At 34.7% G+C, this 23,257-nt stretch overlaps 2 protein-coding genes across 2 annotated transcripts; one reads left to right on the forward strand and one right to left on the reverse strand.

The window, feature by feature from the left end:
* Positions 1 to 6,610: 6,610 nt before the first annotated feature.
* LOC147925111 (uncharacterized) lies at positions 6,611 to 8,354 on the reverse strand. The gene is made up of 4 exons (XM_087493487.1): positions 8,213 to 8,354; positions 7,971 to 8,114; positions 7,659 to 7,852; positions 6,611 to 7,583 (listed from the first exon to the last, which is right to left on the reverse strand). Exons 1-4 carry the CDS (start codon positions 8,348 to 8,350, stop codon positions 7,475 to 7,477), a joined length of 585 nt encoding a protein of 194 aa, XP_087349613.1. The 5' UTR covers positions 8,351 to 8,354; the 3' UTR covers positions 6,611 to 7,474.
* A 9,921-nt stretch (positions 8,355 to 18,275) lies between these two features.
* On the forward strand, positions 18,276 to 20,478 carry LOC104749803 (indoleacetaldoxime dehydratase-like). Its single transcript, XM_010471498.2, has 4 exons — positions 18,276 to 18,814; positions 19,013 to 19,504; positions 19,604 to 19,888; positions 19,995 to 20,478. Exons 1-4 carry the CDS (start codon positions 18,410 to 18,412, stop codon positions 20,322 to 20,324), a joined length of 1,512 nt encoding a protein of 503 aa, XP_010469800.1. The 5' UTR covers positions 18,276 to 18,409; the 3' UTR covers positions 20,325 to 20,478.
* The last annotated feature ends 2,779 nt before the right edge of the window (positions 20,479 to 23,257 follow it).

The raw sequence follows: 23,257 nt of genomic DNA on the forward strand, positions 1-23,257 counted from the left end.
ATTTTGATGCCCTTCTATAGTATTACTACTTTGATGTCTGGAAGAAGTTATTCTACATCTAACTTGTACTTTGGGCATGTATGGAAGATTCAGTGTTTGTTGGAAGTGAATAGGAATCATGATGACAACATGATTAGAGAGATGATACATAAGATGAGGCTGAAATATGATAAATATTGGGAGTAGTACAGTGTTATACTTGCTTTGGGAGCTGTTCTAGATCCTAGGATGAAATTTAGACTTTTGAAGCAATGCTATGATGAACTTGATCCATTTAGTTCACAAGCAAAAATTGATCACCTTGAGAGTGAGCTTTATAAACTCTTTGAAGAATATCGAAAAAAATTTCCTTTGACTCCAGTTGTGAGTTGTGCAAGATCAGAGTCTTATGCTCCTAAAAGAGGTAGAGGAAGCTTAGACGTACAAGATGTAAGTTTTTGTACTTGTAAGTTTAAGTTTGTTTGATGGTTTAACCGTTTAAGTTTCTAATGTGTTTAAATTGTAATGATACAGGATTTGTTTGATTTGGATGATGTCCCAGATTATATTGAACAAGGCAAGTCAGCTTTGCGTATGTATTTAGAGGAACCAAAGTTAGAGATGAAAAGTCATCCTCATCTTAATGTTCTGCATTATTGGAGAGAGAACAGCCACCGTTTTGGTGCTTTAACATACATGGCCATGGATATTCTTAGTATTCCGATAACCACTGTAGCTGCTGAGTCTTCCTTTAGTATTGGAGCTCATTTGATTAACAAGTATAGGAGCCGACTCCTTCCCAGTAATGTGCAAGCTTTGTTATGCACTCGTTCTTGGATACATGGTTACAAGGTGGATGAAGAAGGTAAGAAATACTATAGTTTATCAGTTTGCTTTACTTGGATTAGTTTGAATTACTTAAATTTTCTCTTATAAATTGTAGATGACAATGGCGAGACTGTTATTATTCGATCGGATCCAAATTCTGTGGATTATTCCTGCCCTACAAGACCAGAGACTTAAAACTGCCATCATTCAGAGGTGAAAGTTACATAAAACCGCAGATTAGTTTTTATGATGTTTTTATGAGGATCATAAGGAAGAGGATTCATGTGCGTGTGGAGCATGTGCAGCAGTCAAGGTGTCCAGAGGAGTCCAAGGTGTCCAGAGGAGTACAAGGCGTCCAGAGCAGTCAAGGTGTTAGCTCATTTAGCTTACTTGAAAGTTTCAAGTTGAAACTTTGTTTTAAAATTTATAGTTTTTTGTATTGACATGTATTGCAATATTGGAGACATATATCATGTTTATGATAAACAGTTTATGTATAAAATTACATAAGCTTTGATGATTTTATAAAATTACACAAAGACTAAATTTGTGGGTTGCTAAAATGGATCAACTCATTTAACCCATTAATCCATTAAGCTAAATGAGTTTGTGGGTTGATCCAAACCATTTGCTTAATGAGTTGAGTTGACTCATTATCCATTTAATACTAAATCTCTATGGTTATGGGTTGGTTTGGGTTGGTTTACCCAACTTGACACCCCTATACATCATCATTTACTTATTGTGTACTGCCTCGCTAAAAACCTTATCATAGAAAAACTATATAGAATAAAAATCATGATAAGGAATAAATGAGTCTTTTTCTCTTCATAGGTTTCGTAGATGACTCATATCGATCATTCTTTCCTTCGAACAAACATGTCTACTTTTCTTCATATCTTCGTAGATGATCCATATCGATCATTCTCTATATTCTTCTGGAGAGAGATAGACCTTCACCATTGACATTCTTCTTTGAGATCGATACTTTACGTGTTATTTGCTGTCTCGTTAAAAACCTTTCATGGAAAAACCCAGTGGGATAAAAACCATGATAAGGGAAAAAGAGTACAGTCACGTGGATCATCATATTCTCCCCCTTTATAAGTAACTCTGCTACATTGTTACTTGAGTTGATGGACTAACTATCAACTTCCTTATTCTTCTCGAGTTCTTGACTGTAAGAGAGGAATATGTCTTGTTTTGTCGCTCTTGGGTAGCTTCCTTTGATTTGGGTGACATATACAACAGTCTTCAACAATAATTAACTAGTTGATGTCGATTGAACCCACTGTTTAAAGTTCTTCGCCAACATGTTACGAGGCTCCAATCTTAGGTAGAGAACTATTGGTTGACGTTTGGGCATCAACTGAGCCATTAGGGATTCTCGATACGGCATATGAAGCACAATTATTTTGGCATGATTTGAACAAGCGACGGCCAAAGTCTATTACTGAAACGTCGCGAAGTCGTTGTTTTGCGATTTATCTTTATATTGATCCGATATAGATCTTCTATCTGCAAAACCAACTAAACCAAACTTGGGGGTTCCAAAATATATTAAGTCCAAGTTAATCATACCTTTGCAATAAAAGATATGTTTTAACTCATACTCAAAATCTACTCATAGAGAATGAGTTATATGCTGCAAAAAGATTAGTAGAAAATGCTATGCATAATTCATAAGATATATAAATGCTTGTCAGCATTTATATATGATCTTATATAAATATATATATATATATATATTTGACTTCCTTTAGAAGTAATTAGTATAACATCTATTTCGATAGATGTTTAGTTTAGAATATCTGGAGACATTTTTGTCTTTCCAAGATCTTTTATTCCAAATAACTCTTCAAGAGTTTTTGATGTTGTTCAAAATCATCACTGTTATGAATTCTCGAGAACATAATTATGATATCATATATTTTTCAGGATAAGCTCTTCAAGCATCCCATAAAGCATATTTCAAGTCATTCATATAGCATATATTTTGTTTGATAGGGTATTTTAACAAAACATGGCGCGAGACACCATTTTGTTATATATCATTATACCCTTTTGATGCTTGGACCACTAGTCCAAAAATTACTCGTCTTTCATACGAGTTTAATATAGACTTGATTACCTCTTTTATTGGCCAAAATATATCTTTATATGCTCACAGAGCAGAGAGTTATGATCCTCATTAATCACATTTGCGCTATATCATTTTATTGTCGACATGCATGTCTTCGGTTCCAATTTCCCATAATGACATGGTTAATCGAGATCACTTTAATCATTATATAAATGATTTTATTCAGGTACCTGCTTTCGTTATTAACCATATCAATCGCTTTCTCTACTCATCTTGAGGAGTATCTTGCTCCTCTTTAGGAGTCTATGTGCTCCTCTCTGGGAGTTTATTAGCTCTTCTTAAAGAGTCTATCTACTCCTCTTTAAGAGTTTATTTGCTCCTCTTTTGAGAGTATAATCCTGTTTTTAATTTGCTCTTTTTTTTTTTGAGGATTTTATTTATCTTAGGGACCAAAGTAGTCTATCACGTTTTGTATGTGTTATAGACTTAGTATGTCATCCGTCAGAGACATATTTTTATTGGAGCATTTTTAGCTAGGATGTGATATTTCTCATAATTACAAGTTCATATTCATTTATGTGAGGATCAATAATTATATGAAATCTCATCCACCAGCTTTTTGCATTTGATTTGCAATATATATTTTGAATAGTGATCTGTTGAACTTTTGAACTTTCAAGTTCATATTCGTTAGATTCATTTGTAAAAAGATCCAAAACTATTCGATGATTCTCCCATAATGGCGGAGAACTTTTATCATCCAACTTGATGATATGCAACTATTGCAATATGCACATCTCTCATAAGATGGCTCTATATTAATAGAGCGGAGACTCATCTCCCGCATCAATGTATTTCATCCTCTTTGGATGATATTTTTATGCGATGTAGAGGAGCATTTATAATATATATCACGCACACCCATAAGATTCAAAATGAGAAATATATAATCTCTAACCATAATACATAACATGGGAGAAATATTTCTTTACAAAATGTTGGCCTTATATATAATATTGACTACATGAAAAACTGCATGTTCCATGTTTTGACATAGAGATTAAATCACCAAGAACCGTTTTGCAATCTCTTGGGGTTGCGCTATGAACGATTTATTATAGCTCATTTCAAGAGTGAACATCATGGATGTTCCACTTTATCACATGCGATTCATATATGTGATAAACTAAAGGATATGACTTCACCAAAGTTATATCGCTCTGGGGTGTCAAATTCACCAAAGTTTTTTGATTTATTGTCGATGTGGGATTCTTTTAATTCTCCCCCTTGAGATGATAACTTTTGGAGTTCATTTATCTCGTACTGAATCCCACTTTAGGATCAACAACATACCGATTTTGGTTATGTCTACTATCTTAGATCCTTATAAGATGTGAAATTAGTATTACCGCTTTTTAAGATGATGAATTTTATGTCCATTCACCTCTGACCGAATCTTATTTTTAGATCGGTTATATTTGGAGTTTCATTTGGGGATTTATCAAAGAAATCAAACTATCGTATATATACAATGAGCTTGTTAATCCAAAAGGATGGTGAATGGGCCAACATGATATGATTCTGGAGGCATAACCTACTACAAAATAAGGAGGAGGTATATAACCATCGACTCCGTAAACAATAAATTTTTAAATAATTTAAATAAACTTAAATAAATTAGATATTACATGAACTATGAATGAAGTGCAAAGCTTATAACCTCATGAAATGTGAACGGGTACATGCAATACTTGTGAAAGTACTTTTGTTCCTCTGAACAAATTCTCAATGATTTTTAATATCATTGATTGACCGGGATGGCTTGACCGGTAATGTTATACTTGAAGCATAAAAGAATTTCATATTTACTATTATTTTGCCATCTTTCTTTTTGCATGATGTAATCATATACATGCGTGTCTCCAATATGGTCGAACTTGTGATACCATATTTTTAGTCTCAACATAATAATTTTATTAAGACAAAATGTCATTAAAACTCCATGAGTTTCTTTGAGACTTTGGAGAACACTAGACATCGATAATTATGAATCTGATGTCTTTGGAAGTCGAGAGACTAGCTCATCTATACCTTCCAATTACTTTTGCACTGTATAAAATATATGTACATGTGCTTTATATATTCTCATAAGATAAATATATTTTTGATTATAAAGACATTTCATTGTCTTTAAATCTTATATAACACATACAATGATTCTTTTGTGAATAAACAAAATAAAATAAACAAACTATAAATTCAGAAAATAAAATAAGAGTTATAGCCTTATATATAAGAATTTAAAAGAAATAACTTTTTTTTGATCGTAGAGTAGGTAGAGCCTATCATGTATAACGATCAATCTGGAAAAGACATAGATTTTCATTTGATCATGAATGAGGCAGAACCTCTATATATATAACAATTAATCCGGAAATGACATAGCCTTATATTTGATCGTATAGAAAGCAAAGCCAATCATTCGGGAAAGGACATAGCCTTTTGTTAGATCGTAAAGGAGGGGCGAAGCCTACCATATCAAATGATCAATCCAAATATTATATAGCTTTATATATGATCGTAAAGGAGGCAAAGCCTACCATATATAACGATATATCTATCTAGAAAAGACATAGATTTTATTTGATCGTGAAGGAGGCAGAGCCTACCATATATCAAACGATCAATTCAGATATAACATAGCTACATATTTGATCGCAAAGGAGGTAAAACCTACTAGTTATAACGATCAATCGAGAAAATGATTTAGCCTTTATATTTGATCATATAGGAAGCATAGCTTACCATTTTTAACGATCTTTCCGGAAAAGAAATAGTCTTTTGTTAGATCTGGAAGGAGGCAAAGCCCACCATATAAAGCGATCTATCCAAAATTGAATAGCCCTTTATATGATCGTATAGGAGCCAGAACCTACCATATATAACGATCTATCTATTCGGAAAAGACATAGCTTTTATTTGATTGTGAAGGAGGCAGAGCCTACCATATATATAACGATCTATCCGGATATGATTTAGCTATAGATTTGATCTTAAAAGAGGCAACACCTACAACTTATGATGATCAATCCGGAAAAAAGTATAATTTCACGATGTTTATAATATTTATGTATTAAAAACATATATGGAAACAATATAAATTTACTTACCTCGTAAAAACTCCAGCGGTAAAGACATCGTGCTGATAACGTATTATAAAACATAAAATAAATATATAATAAAATTATATTATATATATATCTGTATATATGTATGTATAATAATATATACTATTATAATAGAAAGAGAGAGACGAGAGGTAAGTAAACGAATGAAGTTCTTCGCTCTACTTCTTATTGTGTTATTATTTCTTGTCTTCATCCACCACCAATATATAGTACAGAAACTTGGTGACTAAGCTAAAATACATACATACAATATATATATATATATATATATATATATATATATATATATATATACAAGTAACTTAGGGACTAAGGTAAATATAGGTAAGATCAACTTTATTTAGAGTAGAAATTATGTGATGGATAATCACATATGTTATTATCCTGTTTATAACAGTTTTTTTCTTTTTCTTTTGTGAGACATTTCTATGTATTTAGAGAGCTCTACAACTTTTTTCTTTTGTGAGACATTTCTATGTATTTAGAGAGCTCTACAAATTTAAATATAATTTTCTTGTGAACTAATGTAATCCAAGTAAAATGTAAGAACTCGATTAATTTATGATATTATCACTTACATATAGTTTAAATCAAAAAGTTTAAAATTAAATGTAGAATAACTTATGATCTAAAGGAAGAAAAGAACAAGTTGGATTGATAAAATAAAAGTTCTTTCTGATACGGTTTCCAATGGCAAACAGCTGGTTTCTTGATGGTCGTGTTTCCGCCCTGAGTCCGACGCCGCTCATCGCTGGTGATAGTCCCCTTTCCCGTCCTCTCCTCCCACCTGATCCCACTGACCCTGATACCTCGTATTCCCTTGCCCTTTTCCCTCTGTTATCTTCCATTGTAGCCAAACCATTACAAACTGCCAAATCCCGTCGGCTTGTTGTGGTTGGTCCTACTCTGGTGCTTGTACTGAATATTTCAACTACTGATGTGGAAATGCACAAGGTTGGTACTTCGCCTCCATCAAAAGTCAACCCTCAATGGTACAATTCTAGATCTAATTGTACTGTTACGAAAAAGGCAACTATAATTGAGAAATTTACTGTGCTTGCTCCAAAGTCAACTTCACCTATTCATACCAATAAAGCTTCAACTCCTCTCTCTCCAGCCACTTCCCCACCATGTCAAACTCCATCTTGTCAAACCCTTCCTAATCCAACTCCCCAGATCCCCACCGAACCATCTCAACCATCCCAACCTAACCACACCCGTCTAAATCTAGATCATGTCCTCCTAAGCCTAATGGTATGGGAGTCCCCATAGTCACTACCAGTTCTTCTTTGAACCAAGGAGGTATTGAGCCTCATTTAAAACCTACTGCTCGAGCCTTGGCTGAAAAATTAAGGAAATCTACTGATAAATCTCTGAAACGGCTTGCTCAAGTCTCCTATACGGAAGCTGGTAAGCCCACCACGCACATTCCATATTTGGTTTTCCAAAGAGGAGCTGAGATGCATAAGGATTTCATGATTTGCTTCTTCAATGGTAGGCCCCCTCTGTATCATCAAATTCAGAGTGTTCTGAATCATATGTGGGGTAAAGGTAATCGGTTAGAAATTCATGTTAACCACCTGTCTAGGACTGCTCTTGTCCGGATTCCCAATGAGTACATTCGCCAAAAGGTCCTTGAAAAACTGTATATGATACATTGGTGACTCCATGTTTCATACTGCCCCGTGGTCCCCTCATTACTCCAATGTTTCTCCTGCCCTTGACTCCATTCCCATCTGGATCCACATGCGCGATATACCACTGGATCTTCGTACTAAGGAAGGCATAAGCATTATTGTAGGGTTAGTTGGTGATCCTAAAGAAACCCACGACTTTACTCTTAATCTAGTCAGCTTACAGTTATCTCATGCCAAAGTAGTGGTTGATCTTACCAAAAAGCTGCCTGATATAGTGGAGTTCACCAGGGACAAATGGACAGGTGGTTGAAATTGGTGTTGATTACCCCTGGCTCCCTGCCACTTGCTCCCACTGTAAGGAACTAGGACATGTGGCTCGTAACTGCCTCTTGCTACCACCTGTTCAGGATGCACTAGTCAAAGCCACCGCATCCTCCAAAGGAAAGAAAGTGGTGGAAAAAAACTGTTCTAGCTATCCCAAAAGGCCCAATAGTTACCTCAAAGCTCACTCCTTTGGCTTCTGGTGTGTCTACATCAGCAGCAAGTAAGGATCCTCCTTCCTCTCTCGCCAAAAAGTCTCCTTTCCCTGCTCCACAGACCATTGAATCCTCAAACTCATTCTCTGTTTTACCCATTGAAACTACTATTTTGGATATGACCCAACCCCCTTCTTTAAATACGCTATCTATCCCTTCCTCCCTCCCACCCTCTATCCCAACTGCAACCATAACTCCTCCCCTCCCTAAAGTAAATACCCCATCTACCACCCAACTGTGTCCCACCACCTCTAGCCTACCCCTCTATAATAATTGCACACTCACCCCCTGGATAGTTGGTCTTCCTGCTTCATATACTCCACAAGGAATGCCTTATCCCCACTCCCCACCTCCAAACTTTAACAAAACACCTAATCTCAAAAGATCTCGATCCCACCCATCTCTCCTTAGTCCACCCTCTACTTCTGACCCTTCCTCTAATCCCCTACCAAGTGTGTCCCCTAATCCTTCCCTATCTACTTTTTTGGTCCCACCAGTTACTATAGATGAGCTCCACACTGTCGGTACGGTCCCTGCACAGGAAGAAGCCCATGCTCATCAATTATGAATACAAAACAATTTTTTTGGAATATTCGAGACCTAAATGACCCGGATAAGCATCGACCTTTAGGTGATTGGCTCAGAAGCCATCAACCCCTTTTTGGAGCAATTTTGGAAACACATATCAAAGATTTAAATTTGAACCGGATTATGACAAAAGTTTGTCCTGGATGGAACTTTACCTCAAATCACTTGTCTGATGAGGATGGCCGAATTGTTATCATTTGGAAAAATCCTGCAGCCCTCCGAGTTCTGCATCAATCGAAACAGAGTCTTACCTGCGAAGTAATTATTGGGGGTAAGATCCAGTTTGTCTTCAGAGCAGTTTATGCTAGTAATAGCCGTGATGAAAGAACTAACCTGTGGATAGAATTACTGCAACTACAACAATCCTTTGGATTGGATTCATGCCCCTGGTTAGTAGGAGGAGATTTGAATCAGATCATCCACCCCATGGAGCATTCAAGCATTTCAGTTAACTGTTTGACGCCTCACATGTGTGAACTTCGGGATTGCCTTAACCAGATGGACTTGTAGGACCAAAAACCAACCTGCAAGACCAATTGCCAAAAAACTTGATCGTATTTTGGTCAATACCCACTGGTTAGGACTTTTCCCGGATAGTCTTACCACCTTCCTGGTTAGGACAATACCCACTGTTTTGCTGATGATCTCCTTATATTTTTGGATGGCTCTCTTCCTTCTATCCAAAATGTCCTACAAGTTCTCCTCAAGTTTGAACAAAGTTCAGGACTTGCCATTAGTGTTGAGAAATCGTCTTTCTTTGCAGGAGGGCTTAGTTAAGCGAAAATTGAACTTATAAAGGTCACCACTGGACTATCACATGGGCACCTACCTGTTCGCTATCTTGGTGTCCCCTTGTGCACAAAAAAGTTTATGCAGGATTGTGAGCCACTTTTGCAGCAAGTTAAAGGAAAACTAAGCAACTGGTCCTCTAAATACTTATCTTTTGCGGGTCGGCTCTTGCTGATTAACACAATCATAGCTGGGATCTCAAACTTCTGGTGTTCTACCTTTGTTCTCCCTAAACAGTGTGTTGCGAAGATCAACTCACTCTGTAGTGCATATCTCTGGAAAAGAAGCTTCGAGTCACTATTCTGCTAGGGTCTCTTGGGAAACAATAATGAAAACGAAAGATCAAGGAGGATTGGGTCTGAAAGACATTACCTTTCGAACAGGGCTTGTACTCTACGGCTTATTTGGCTTATTTTCTTCAGGTGGGGGTCTGTTTGGGTAGCTTGGTTCAAACTACATTTCCTCCGAGGCTCCTTAAATAACTTCTGGACAATGAAGCAACGACCAAGATACTCTTGGATTACGAATAAATTAGTGAAGATAAGAGATGATGCATATAAGTGGATCAAATTGAAGATTGGGAATGGGCTTAATTGTCAGTTTTGGACGGATAACTGGACGCCCTTTGGAAAACTAACTGATTTCTTGTCATCACCAGGGAACTCGAGGTTGGGGATCCCCCTGAGCACCAAACTAAGTCAAATTTATCGTGGAGGCCAATGGAACATTCCGCATGCCAGAACGGAGGAACATGTAGCACTTTCAATTCACTTAACCACTACTACCCTGAGGGATGAGGAAGATTACTATGAATGGGAACCGGAAGGTAAGGTCCTTACCTGTTTCTCTACGGGCATGATTTATCGACTGCTCAGGGGCGACTTCCCCCTGGTCCCTTGGAGGAAGGTTGTGTGGACCTCCGGGGCTATCCGTAAGCATAATTTCTTGACCTGGATTTTCATTCTCAATCGCTGTCCAACTCGGGACCGCCTCTTAAACTGGGGGCTCCAAACAAACCCTAACTGCCTCTTATGCAACGCCAATCCTTGTACTCCGATCTATGATGACAGTTCAATGTTCTATTACCAGACTATCGGTTCAACTTTCACTCTTTGATATGGGTTTCTTGTGCTATGTATTTTATTTGGGCTTAGGCCTACTTTTCAAACTCTAATGTTGGGCTGAACCTTTGTATGTTTTAATTCTTTTTTTTTGGTAGAACAAACTCCCCTAACTTATTAAGAAAAAATAAAATCAAATACAAACGGTTCGTGGTGTAACATAACCACTAACATCCTGCGAAAGCAAAACCGCAACACAATGCGGAACAAACTCAAACAAATGAACACCAAGCTGTAAAGAAAAAGCATAGGAAGCCAAGTCATCGGCAAGACGGTTAGCCTCTCTATGCACATGCGTAATCCGGACCACCCAGTCCCTTGATATGAAGCCATGGCACATATGTACCAGGAAAGACAGCGGATGAGTCACACTAATCCCTGTCCGTAAAAAACTGACCACTATCTCACTTTCCACCTCCAACTCCAACTGCTCCACTCTCTTATCCCATGCCAAACACAGTCCATAGTATACCCCCCACAATTCCGCCATTGGATCTGAGCAAATACCAATATTAAGAGAAAAACCTGTCTGCCATTCCCCTGTTTATCTCTTAAAACACCACCGGCAGCTGCTAAACCCGGTTTCCCTCTCGAAGCACCATCGGTATTCATTTTCCACCATCCGCTCTGTGGACGAGAGCAACCTATTAACCGCTCCTCCCTCGTCGGCGCCGGTTTCGTCATCCACTTAGCTTGATGAGCCAGTTGAACCTCTCTAGCTAGGTCCTTCAGAAACTTCACCCTGTCTCTGCATTTACCCTAAACCCCAAACACATTGCCACACCTCCACTTCTATCCCCACCATACCACAACACTAAAGAATGTAGACCACAGTAAACTCCGGGAACTTGTCACCACATTCAGATTAGTAAACAGCCATTCAAGTAAGGACGCAGAGAAAAACCGAGGTTGTTTTTGAACTGGTACAAGACACTTCCAAACCCCATTCATTGCCGGACAGTCCCTCAATATATGGAGTATAGTTTCCTCTCCACCTTTACAAACCTCACACTCCGATGAATCACAGAGATGGCGACGAAACCTCTCAGAATTCGACATAAGAGCCTGATGTCCTACCAACCACAAAAAACCCTTCACCTTCTGCGGTGACACAACTCCCCAAACATGAGCCCAAAAACGATCAAGCTGAGGACCATCGCTCAAGTTACACATGAGCATGGAATACGATGACTTAACTGTGAACTGTCCATTAGTCATCTCTGGCCATGATATGCGATTCCTGGCCCCAGAAAACGTGTCCAAAACCACAACCCCAAGTCGAAGTCTGATGTCCTCTGAGACCCAAGGTGCTATTCTATCCATCATCCACCACCTCCTATCTTCCCATAAGTCATTTACCAATTCATTCATTCTGCTCTCAGGGATCCCATTCAGTAGTGTATTAAGGATAGGCTCCTCCAACAACCACTTATCCTTCCAGAAACAAATATGCCTCCCATCACCCACAACCCAGCCATGTCCTGGTAGAACTACTTCTCAGATACCAACTGCTACACTTCTCCAAGTAGAAGACCAACATCCTTTTGGTTTTAACCAATCCACCACTCTGAGATCCCCTACTCGGTATTTACATCGGAAAACACGAGCCCATAAACTTTGCTGGTCACTCAGTAACCTCCACCCCACTTTAGCAAGTAACGCCTTGTTCATCTCTTGGAGTCTCTTAATACCCAAGCCGCCTTCACCTTTCGGAGCACACACCCTATCCCAGGCTACCAGATGTTGTTTTCGCTTCTCCATGGTACCACCCCACAGAAAGGAACGTGACACCTTCTCCAACTCATCCAACAACGATTTTAGTAGAGAGATAACACTCATAGTGTGGATAGGAATTGCTCCTAACACAGCTCTCGTATAATTGAGCCGACCCGCAAAACTCAAACATTTCTCTTTAAATCCTGCTAATTTCGAAGAAACCCGTTCCAGAACTTCCCCAAACATCGTCTTATTCAGCCTCTTCTGTAAAATCGGAATCCCAAGATACTTCCCCAGATCCGTCGTTGATTTAATACCACTCTCCTCTGATATCAACCGCTGCATATCCCTTGAAACATTCTTGGAGAAGTAAACTTTTGACTTGTCAAGGCTCACCTTCTGTCCTGAAGCAAGACAAAATTGCTCAAGAATCCCACGAATGACTCTGATATGTGCAACTGATGCTTCTACAAAAAAAATCAAGACATTTGCAAAGCAGATATGCGAGAGGAAAGGTCCACCTTGTGATAGCCTAATTGGCTTCCATTTCTTCCCTGCTGTGGCTCTATCAATCATCTGACAAAGGTGCTCCAAACACAGGACAAACAAGTATGGAGATAATGGATCTCCTTGACGTAAACCCCTAGAAGGTTTGAAAGACTTTGTTGTTTCTCCATTCCACAGAATGTTCATTGATGGGTTTGTGACACACTACATAATCCACTTAATCCATAAATTTGAAAAACCAACTGCAAGCAATGTATCCTCCAAGAAATCCCACCTTATGCGATCATATGCTTTCTCCAAGTCCAGTTTCAACAACATCCATCCATTGCGACCCTTCTTTCTTCTCATTGAATGGACCGCTTCTTAGACAATAACAATATTATCCAGGCTTAATTGTCCTACTTTTCAGTCTTTGATATGGGTTTCTTGTGCTATGTATTTTATTTGGGCTTAGGCCTACTTTTCAAACTCTAAGGTTAGGTTGAATTTTTGTATGTTTTAATTCTTTTTGCAATTAACTAGAAAATCTTTTCTCAAAATAATAATAATAATAATAATAACTTATGATCTAAATATGTGAACCCAATTTTGATATCAAATTGGATCATTGGTTTGACGATTTTCATAAGTTTTATCGGTTTAATTTGAATTTGGGTTTAAATTTAATTTGGACTCGGCTAAGTAAATGATTCCTGGTCTGACTGGTACGGTCGGTCTAGTTTTCAAAAACATTGATTTTGTTGCAGTCCTTGCAAATTATTATATGTTTTGTTGAATTATAACATTCTAACAAGTTGCAGCTAATGGGATTGCGCAGTCATATATAGTTTGTTTTTTATGTTAAAGGGCATACTAAAGCAGCCTTACTTTTGAACCCATACTTCGTCATACAGCAATTTCTACTTTTTCTTTAACAAAAACCAGAAAAACAATCTCTACACTTTTCAACTGCACATACTTGTGTAGTCCTTAAAAGTTGATTTGTTTTCTATGTAAACTCTCAAATGAACAACTAACCTACCGAGAACTAGAAGCTTCATAAACATGTTTATATTTCGTAGGGTTCACGGCCACCAACCCTAATAGTGTACTCCTCAAGATTTGAAGATATTTCTTTCCATGTTCACTTTTGTTAGTCGTTGAATTATCATTAATTAAGACTTGATTTTTCTTGCACAGGTGCACTCCAAATAATGTCTACATCTGGTGCACGTAAAATGTCTCCAAAGCTCATGTCCAGATCAGGGGTGGACATACGGACCCACGTTAGAGGACGTGCGTGGGTGCAACAAGTGTTATCGCTTTGGAGGCTGAAGATGTTGCGGTTGTTGTCAATAGCCATTGGCACTTAATGAATTATTTTATTTTATTTTGTTAAAACACTTAATGAATTATTGACAACAACTGAATTCGGTACTTTTTCATGAAGATTCAATATTGATGATGGCTATTGGCACTAAACTACAGTTTCATCATTTTTTTTTTAATCTTTTTAGTTGGTGTTGAAAAGTATTCGTTACTACTCTACGAACAAAAAAACAGATTCTAGCATTTCTTTCTAACACGTGGTTTTGTCGCAGTTGAGTTGGGTTGCTACGATTTAGTATGTTGTACTTTTGTTTTTTTCTTCATATTATTTGCAATAACTTCTTTTGCATCAAGATTAATCAGGAATCTTTAATTAACGACATCAAATTATTTCTATACTATAGTACTAAATCATAAGTATATGATATCTCATGCATGATTTAAGACTCTAGAGGCATGCATGACGGTAAACAATATCATAGAATTGGGAAATTGCAACCATTGGGTAATAATAAATAACAAAGCTTCAATGTAAATGCAAAAGCTAAAGTCAAACCACCAGATTTTGGGCAAGGTGAAAAAATCAAAGACGCTTGAATTTCATCAGAGCTTATTAAAGTTTTAAGGATATATTCATATACTCTTCTTTCAAGAGACGAGATAAATTAATGGAGAAGTTTGACATTTTGTTTCATAGAAAGATCTACCTTTTTATAAAAAAAATTGTAATTGCACTAAGGATTTTCATATGAATGTTGTAAATCTTTACCAGTCATATTTTTTTATGAAATTGGATCAAAGCAAAGGCGTAAAAAATAACATCCAACAGGTCCAACACTAATGTTAACACAGTACTGTAGTAAGAAACAGTCTTGAAAATTAAAATCTCTCATAATCAATACAATGATTATGTCAAAAAAGAAAAAAATCAATACTTTTTTCCGGGGGGCAGAGAAAGGTCTTTCGTTTAATCAAAAACCTAAAGCAAAGTTTAGGAGAATCTCCTTAATTAGCAATAGCAAGTGAGTCTGCTGTCAGACTAGAAGCTCTAAGAGACAAATTGAAAGCGATGACATCAAAATTAAAGGATAGACTGAGGATATGGTGTTTTAACCAGGTCAAGGATTTTTCGTGTTAATCTCTTTGATAAGTGGAAAAGAAAAAATCAATACTATGATTTAACATGTGTCATTTTCACAAAAATGGACATACATATAACAAAAAAAGGATTGAATTTTATTAAGGCATAATAGTGTCTTGCTAAAATAACACTATTTTGCTTTATTTCTTACACTTCAGAATTTTAAGCATTTCAAAATTTGAAATTTCTAATGCTAACAGAAAATATATAAAACTTTCATTGATATTTTTTGTAATAAGTACACTAGAAAATTCTTAAGTGTAATGTGAAAATATAAAGGTAAACTAAAACATTTTAAGCAATAAAATATATATAATTCATTCTTTTGACATTGACATTTAAAATTTTATTTTATTGGTAAAAAAGAAAAACTTCTACTTCGAATGCGTCATACAATTGAATAAATTATAACTTAATCGACAGAGAATATAAAAAAAAATAGATGAGGCATTTTGGTTTACAAGTTTGACTGACCCATTCAACAAATTTATTATGTCGGGTAAGTTACTTCACTAGACTAGAGAGTAGTTCGCCATTTTTTATTATTTTATTATATAACTTAGTCGTTGTATAAGTTAGTCAAATTTCCAAATCAAACTCGACATACATATTTATCTGATACAGTCATCACATATTTTTTTTTAATTTTTTTTTATACAGTCATCACATATATTCACAAAACTTAACCTACTCTTCTTGATTTATAATGTCATATAAACATCTAGGACGTTGTTAGGCAAGTATTATATTTAAAAAATGAATTTGTACAAACATGCTAGATGACAAAAAGAAAAATTTGGGTTGTTTAATAGGAAAATAACCAGCATGTAGTAGTGCACCGTAGTTCACAAAAATAAATATCGTTTTTAGACAAATTAAATGATTTTAAAATGTAAAGGAAACGATTTGAGAAGATAAATTCATTGCACCAGCAGCCAGCCATATGAGAAAGAAAAAAACATGGAAAAAACTAGTCACTGCATGTGTGATGATAGTGACATAAATTGGTTGCACGATATACACATAGAAAAGTCGTGGAAGAAGAATATAATCAAAGATTTCTATTTGTGTTGGGTCAGGATGATGTAGCATAAGTTAATATGTTACACCATCATGCTTAATTTTTAGGGTGAAATTAAGGATCAAATAATGTGCTTCTTGGTCTACACGGGGACATCACACGTCGAACGCATCTAAATTATGTAAAAAAAAAATATTAATCCAATAAATATATTATTCAATTAGCAAAATAAGATATATATTTTAGAACAAAGTCACCGTATATTAAAATTTTAGACGTAAATAATATACATACGTAATGGATATACATCGATATTACTTTGAAACCTTCTTAGTTTATCACCAACTTAATTTCTTTTGGCATCATGTGATTCATATCATCAACCTAATTATAACTTGAACTTTTCTATATGCCCTTAATTATGGTATCCTCTTTCTTAAGCGGTAATTAGACGTCTCGTGTAGAGGTTTTGAAAAGGTAATCATAATTTGACTGGAAACCAAAAATATTATTTGTTTGACCATTCGCCGTTTTTTGTGCTTTTACTTCAAAACGCTTGACGAATAACGGCGATCTTAAATTTATGTAAGAATATAATAAACATACTTTTTTGCAGGATTTGTTGAATTACATCAACTAACACTGTATTTACAAAGATTATTGTGATAATCTCTGATATTAAATTAAATTAAATTAAAGTTAGAACTTTTTATGAAGGTGATTAGAAAATTAACAAGAAAGTAAGAAAAACTAAATTTCGCTTACATCTTTTTTGGTATATAATTTTGGCTTATTATCCGAGTCAAATCCTTCTCTGACTATAAAACTATTATTTATATTTTATGTATTTATGATATTTTGGTAATATTACAAACTTTTAAATATATGAGTTAGTTTTCAACATATATAGATTATAAGTGCTATAACATTTGTTCACATTTTAACATTTCGAAAGCTTAATTTTGCTATTTTTTACATTTCAAAATATTTATCAATCTTTCATGTTTTAGATAAATGGTTATGTTATATATTTTACAATTAGCTTGTTAAAAATCTAACTAGGAAAAAATGATTATTCTATTCTAACTAATTTTTCAACATTTCACAATTACTTTATAAAAAAATAATTCATTTCAATTCATTTCGTTAATAATTATTGAGTTACATTGTTATTCTTCTATCTATATAACATAAACTTATCAGTAAGACCATATTTTTGGAATGATTTAAAAATTTCCTCAAACTGTTAGAATACAAGTACAACATATTATATGCCAAAGGATTATATATATGTCGTTAATTACATCGATAACAGAACATGATTAACTTATAATGATTAGATTTATAAAATTCATTAATCTCAATTGTACGTTTTATTTGTATCACATGATCATCACCTTTAGAACTAGCTAGCTACTTCTAAAACTAGCTTCAGTATTTTATTATTTTCATTGTAAACGAAAGTACAATCCAATTCAATAATGCTACATGCATTACCATATGCAGCTAAACAATATTTCTGAAAAAAAAAAAATAACAATATGAATATTTTTGTTGTCCGAATAATAACTTTGTAGTCCCTCGACCGCCTGTCTCTGTATATATAGACTCTATTCTTATTCGATGACTGGTTCGTCATTATAGAAGCTTAAAATTTTTATATGTGACCTTATGAATTGCCATTAACATTTTCTTGTATTTTGTTTTTAATCACACAATACTATAACTTATTTTATGATAAGTCCTTTAATTAAAACTACTAGTGTTAGACTAGATAAGAGTTTCCAACACTAACTATAGTATTATATATTACTATTCAACGTAAACAAACATGCACTCATTTTATGTACATATAAACATTTTAAAATGATTATTCGTGCTTGTTGACGAGCTAATGGGTTCCAGCAAAAGCCTATAAATTACAAGGAGAAGGGGACTTACAAATCACCAATCAAACACTTTCCTACATGAGCAATATTCAAGAAATGGAAATGATCTTGATGTTCTCTTTGGTCTCAACGACAATTTTAACCCTTGTCTTGCTTACAAAATTCCTCAAACGAACCGTCACCAAAGTGAACCGACCACCATCCCCATGGCGGCTTCCCTTGATTGGTAACCTCCACCAGCTCAGCCTCCACCCTCACCGTTCCCTCCGATCCCTCAGCCTCGGGTACGGACCACTCATGCTCCTTCATTTTGGTCGTGTCCCCATACTAGTAGTCTCCTCCGGTGAAGCCGCTCATGAGGTGATGAAAACACACGATCATAAGTTTGCTAACCGTCCCAGATCAAAAGCTGTTCATGGGCTTATGAATGGTGGGCGTGATGTGGTGTTTGCTCCCTATGGAGAATATTGGAGACAAATGAAGGTATTTCACTAGTAGCCCTTTCTAATTCCTCTTTTAACGTTTTTTTTTTTTTTTTTTTCTAATTTATCTATGTAGTATTTTTACAGTTTTTCGGTCTACATGCAACTTACACTCACACATGCATGCACTAACGAAATCTATAATATTATGTATTCTTCTATCAACTAATGATGGTTTTGAATCTTATTTTGGATGAAGAGTATATGCATTCTGAATCTGCTCACCAACAAAATGGTTGCGTCCTTTGAGACGGTAAGAGAAGAGGAGTTAAAGGCAATGTTGAAGAAGCTGGAGAAAGCAAGTTCTTCTTCTTCATCCGAAAATCTGAGCGAACTCTTTATTACTCTACCAAGCGATGTTACGAGTAGAGTTGCCTTGGGAAGAAAACATAGCGAGGACGAAACCGCAAGGGATCTCAAGAAGCGAGTGAGGCAGATCATGGAGCTTTTAGGAGAGTTCCCGATCGGGGACTATATCCCGGCTTTGGCATGGATAGATAAAATCAACGGTTTCAATAATAGGATTAAGGAAGTCAGTCAAGGTTTTAGCGATCTTATGGACAAAGTGGTACATGAACATATTGACGCGGGTAATCAGAAAGCGGATTTCGTTGATATACTGTTATCAATCGAAAAAGATGAGAATAATGGATTCCAAGTTCAAAGAAACGACATAAAATTTATGATCTTGGTAAGGATATCATTATAAGCTAAGTCATTAATAACTTTCATCACGTATGCAACATTTTTAGTTTGAGTAATGAGATGTAACTTTTCATTACTTTATCAGGATATGTTTATAGGAGGAACTTCTACAACTTCAACTCTACTAGAATGGACAATGACGGAGCTGATGAGACGTCCAGAGAGTATGAAGAAACTCCAAGATGAGATTCGGTCAACCATTAAGCCAAATACGACATACATAGAAGAAAAAGAAGTTGAGAATATGACATACTTAAAAGCTGTGATTAAAGAAGTCCTCAGGTTGCATCCTTCTCTTCCACTTATACTTCCCAGACTCTTAAGTGAAGATGTCAAAGTAAAGGGATATAACATAGCCGCAGGGACAGAGGTAAAAAAATATTTCTTACCTTAGCAGTCAACTTGTTCACACATAACTTTACATACACATCTTAAGTCATGGTAAGAAACTAAAAAGAAATATGTTTGGCGTCTAGGTGATCGTCAATGCTTGGGCAATCCAAAGAGACCCTGCGGTTTGGGGACCAGATGCAGAAGAATTTAAACCAGAGAGACACCTAGAGTCAGTTGTGGATTACCATGGAAAAGATTTGAACTACATTCCATTTGGGTCAGGGAGAAGGATATGTCCAGGGATAGGACTTGCTTTGGGTTTGGCAGAGGTGACAGTAGCCAACGTTGTAGGCCGATTTGACTGGAGGGTAGAGGCTGGTCCAAATGGGGATGAATCTGATCTAGCTGAGGCCATTGGTATCGATGTTTGCCGCAAGTTCCCTCTCATTGCGTTTCCATCTTCTGTTATGTAAAATGCTTTCGCTTTCACCTCGTTTTGTAACACTAATAAGAAGAGTTGTAATAATTGAGAACTCTTCATTTTGGAATATAACTAAGCATGTGTTTAGTTAGTTATTATTAATCATAAATAATTAATAAAGTGAATCATTATATGGGATTAAAAAATCATTTTTAAAAATTATTTATGAGTCTTCCATAAATCTTACTAACTTTTTATGTAAGTCATCATTTGTTAGCTAAATTTAAAATTAATTTAATACTACAAATTTTAAAATATATATCATAGAATTTTTAATAATGGCTTTTGACTATGAGAATTTTAAAATATAATATCTAAATTACTTGATTGTTTTTGGATTAAATCTTCATATATTATTGTTATAAACTTATATTCGAGAATTATTTTGTTTTCCCATATAACACTCATATTTATCTTTCATATGAATTATTTGATTAAAAATAAAATATCTTATATGCGAGAAGAAAACTTAAAACCTATCTTATTATATAAAGTAGGGTTTTGAAAGTTAGCCATTAACAGGATTTTGACACGTGTGAAGTTATTAATCAGAGATTTTGACATATGAAAAGTTAATATTTAATAGGAGAGATTTGAGATTATGATAAAAAACAAAAAAAATGTTTAAAAAATATTAATAATATAAAAAGATAATTATAAAAAAATTACAAAAATTAAATAGTTTAAAAATATAATTATAAGGAGATTAAATGTTTATACAATTTGAATTATATCATTATTTACTTATTTTATTGTAATATTGTTAGATTGTTTTATTTAATTTATATTTTCATCTTTGATTTGAGATTCATATATGACCGTGCTTATAATTTTCTATTAATTCTTTAACTATGTCAAAATAATTTTCTTCTAATTTTTCAACCTTGATTGGTTGGTCATAAACCTAATTTTTATATGCAAATTCAATCCCAAAGGGAGATAAAGAGTAGAACCTTATAAACCTATTGGTTGGATAAAATGACTACTCAAACACAAGATTACCACAAACATAGATAGATAGATTGGAAAAACATAAACCGTTTTTGATAGATCCAAAGAAGCTTGGAAATAGAGGCTACATTATGATGTGTCAAAGACTTTTTCACGAATACATTGAGAAATTTAGCATTAGTTGCTATCAAAAGATTTTGTGACGTTGGAAAATGGCTTTTAGTTTTATTGGTTGCTGGAGCATGCCACTTTGAGATAGTTAACAGACATGAACATGTTCTTTCCACACATGAGGAGGACAGAGCCAAGGTTCTCTTTATGGTGGAAGAGGTGTGACGAATGCAAGGTTATCTCCCCAAGGGAGGAAGGCAGAGCCAAAGTTCTCTTCCTGGTAGAGGAAGTTGGACGCAAGGTTCTCTCCATAAGGAAGGAGGGCGGAGCCACGGTTCTCTCCATGGTTAGTCATACACTATTTTGATGATATATTGATTAGTATACTATGTAATATATTTTTTATTCGAAAAATTTCTTCAACCAACAATTTTAGTGATTAAGGAAACTATGCAAAAGTGAAAACAAATAGACATATAATAGGTTTAAGTGTTTATATAGATATTTTTCTAGGTGGTGGTAAAGAATATATTAGTAACATACAATATACTTAGATGTAAAAAATACACTTTTAATGGTAACATACATAAAAAGTTATAAATGTATATAAATCATTATATTATAGCAAAAAAAATTATAAATAACGTACAACAAATTTTAATACTATATTTTTATTAAATTTTATTTTATTTACAAAATTTTAAAACCTGCACATTGGGCGGTCCATATCTAGTAAACTTATGTTCAGGTCTTGAATTTGAACAAAAGTTTTTAAACTATATGTGTTTTACTTGATAAATATAAATACTTAACAGTAACAAATTTTTGTACTAAGGTATACATCAATACTATTTATTATATAATAATTTGTTAGTTTTTATTAGATAAGATTTAATCTTCCTAGAGCAACACCAAATATATTATATTAATATATATATTATATAGATGTAAATTTTCTTTAAGAATAAACATTGTATTTTCAATTTTTTATGTTTTTTGTTAGAATAGAATCCAAAGAGGAAGAACTGGCCGGTTCCCGGAGCTAACTCACCTTCATATTCCCGGAGGTTCTAAAGTCTTCGATGGTCAAATCCTGAATCTCTCTTGCATTAAAAGACCTGAATCTCTTGTCTTGTTCCCCATCGCTTGTCTTGTTAGGGACTTTATGGATTTCAGGTGCTTAACGTGGACTTTCTAATTCACCAGCCTATACCAAAAAATATATATATATATATATAACAAGTATTTGAACTTAAAAAAAAAGTATTTGAAATTTTACATTAGAAAATTGAATAGCAAGCAACAAAAATTTTACAATAAAGACAACGATGAGTTTTTTTTTTTATTTTATTTTCAGTTTTTTTTAGTGTGTATCCTAAAGTGAGTGTTAAATCTATTTATAATCAATAACTTTGGCATCTTATTGAAGGTATTCAATAATTAGACACATTCAAATTCAATATAGAAAAATTGTTGGGGTGAACCACTCTTATTCATCTCCTCTTAATTAACCAATCAAAATACAACAAACTGCCATGTCATGTCATATTTATAAAATAAATCAATTTAAAATAAAAAGACAAAACAAGTTAAGAAAACTAATTCTGTAGATTTTTTTAAAGCTAAGGTATACTCTCTATTAAGGAAAGTATGTTGGTTTAGGTTAATAAAATAATGATTAGAGTTTAGATTTTATAATTAAACTAAACCATATGTCGGTTTGGGTTTACAAAAATGTGCATGGTTAGGGTTTCGTTTTTACAATTAAACAAAATTATATGTCGGTTTGGGTTTACAAAAGAGTGGTTAGTGTTTAGGGTTTAGATTTTACAATTAAATGAAATTATATGTCGGTTTGGGTTT

The sequence above is a fragment of the Camelina sativa genome, chromosome 16 (genome assembly GCF_030686135.1).
Source record: "Camelina sativa cultivar CO46 ecotype springtype chromosome 16, ASM3068613v1".
In the NCBI taxonomy this organism is placed as follows: Eukaryota; Viridiplantae; Streptophyta; class Magnoliopsida; order Brassicales; family Brassicaceae; genus Camelina; species Camelina sativa.

What these genes read in the sequence shown, in the direction of transcription:
- LOC147925111 (XM_087493487.1), bottom strand. Translation starts at nt 8,350, where the DNA reads ATGGGTAAAACAGAGAATGAGTTTGAGGATTCAATGGTCTGTGGAGCA. An exon ending in CTATATCAGGCAGCTTTTTG is followed by an intron (nt 7,853 to 7,970) that starts GTAAGATCAACC and finishes TGCCTTCCTTAG; the next exon opens with TACGAAGATCCAGTGGTATA. An exon ending in ACAAGAGCAGTCCTAGACAG is followed by an intron (nt 7,584 to 7,658) that starts GTGGTTAACATG and finishes TTGATGATACAG; the next exon opens with AGGGGGCCTACCATTGAAGA.
- LOC104749803 (XM_010471498.2), top strand. Translation starts at nt 18,410, where the DNA reads ATGAGCAATATTCAAGAAATGGAAATGATCTTGATGTTCTCTTTGGTC. An exon ending in AATATTGGAGACAAATGAAG is followed by an intron (nt 18,815 to 19,012) that starts GTATTTCACTAG and finishes TTTTGGATGAAG; the next exon opens with AGTATATGCATTCTGAATCT. An exon ending in ACATAGCCGCAGGGACAGAG is followed by an intron (nt 19,889 to 19,994) that starts GTAAAAAAATAT and finishes TTTGGCGTCTAG; the next exon opens with GTGATCGTCAATGCTTGGGC.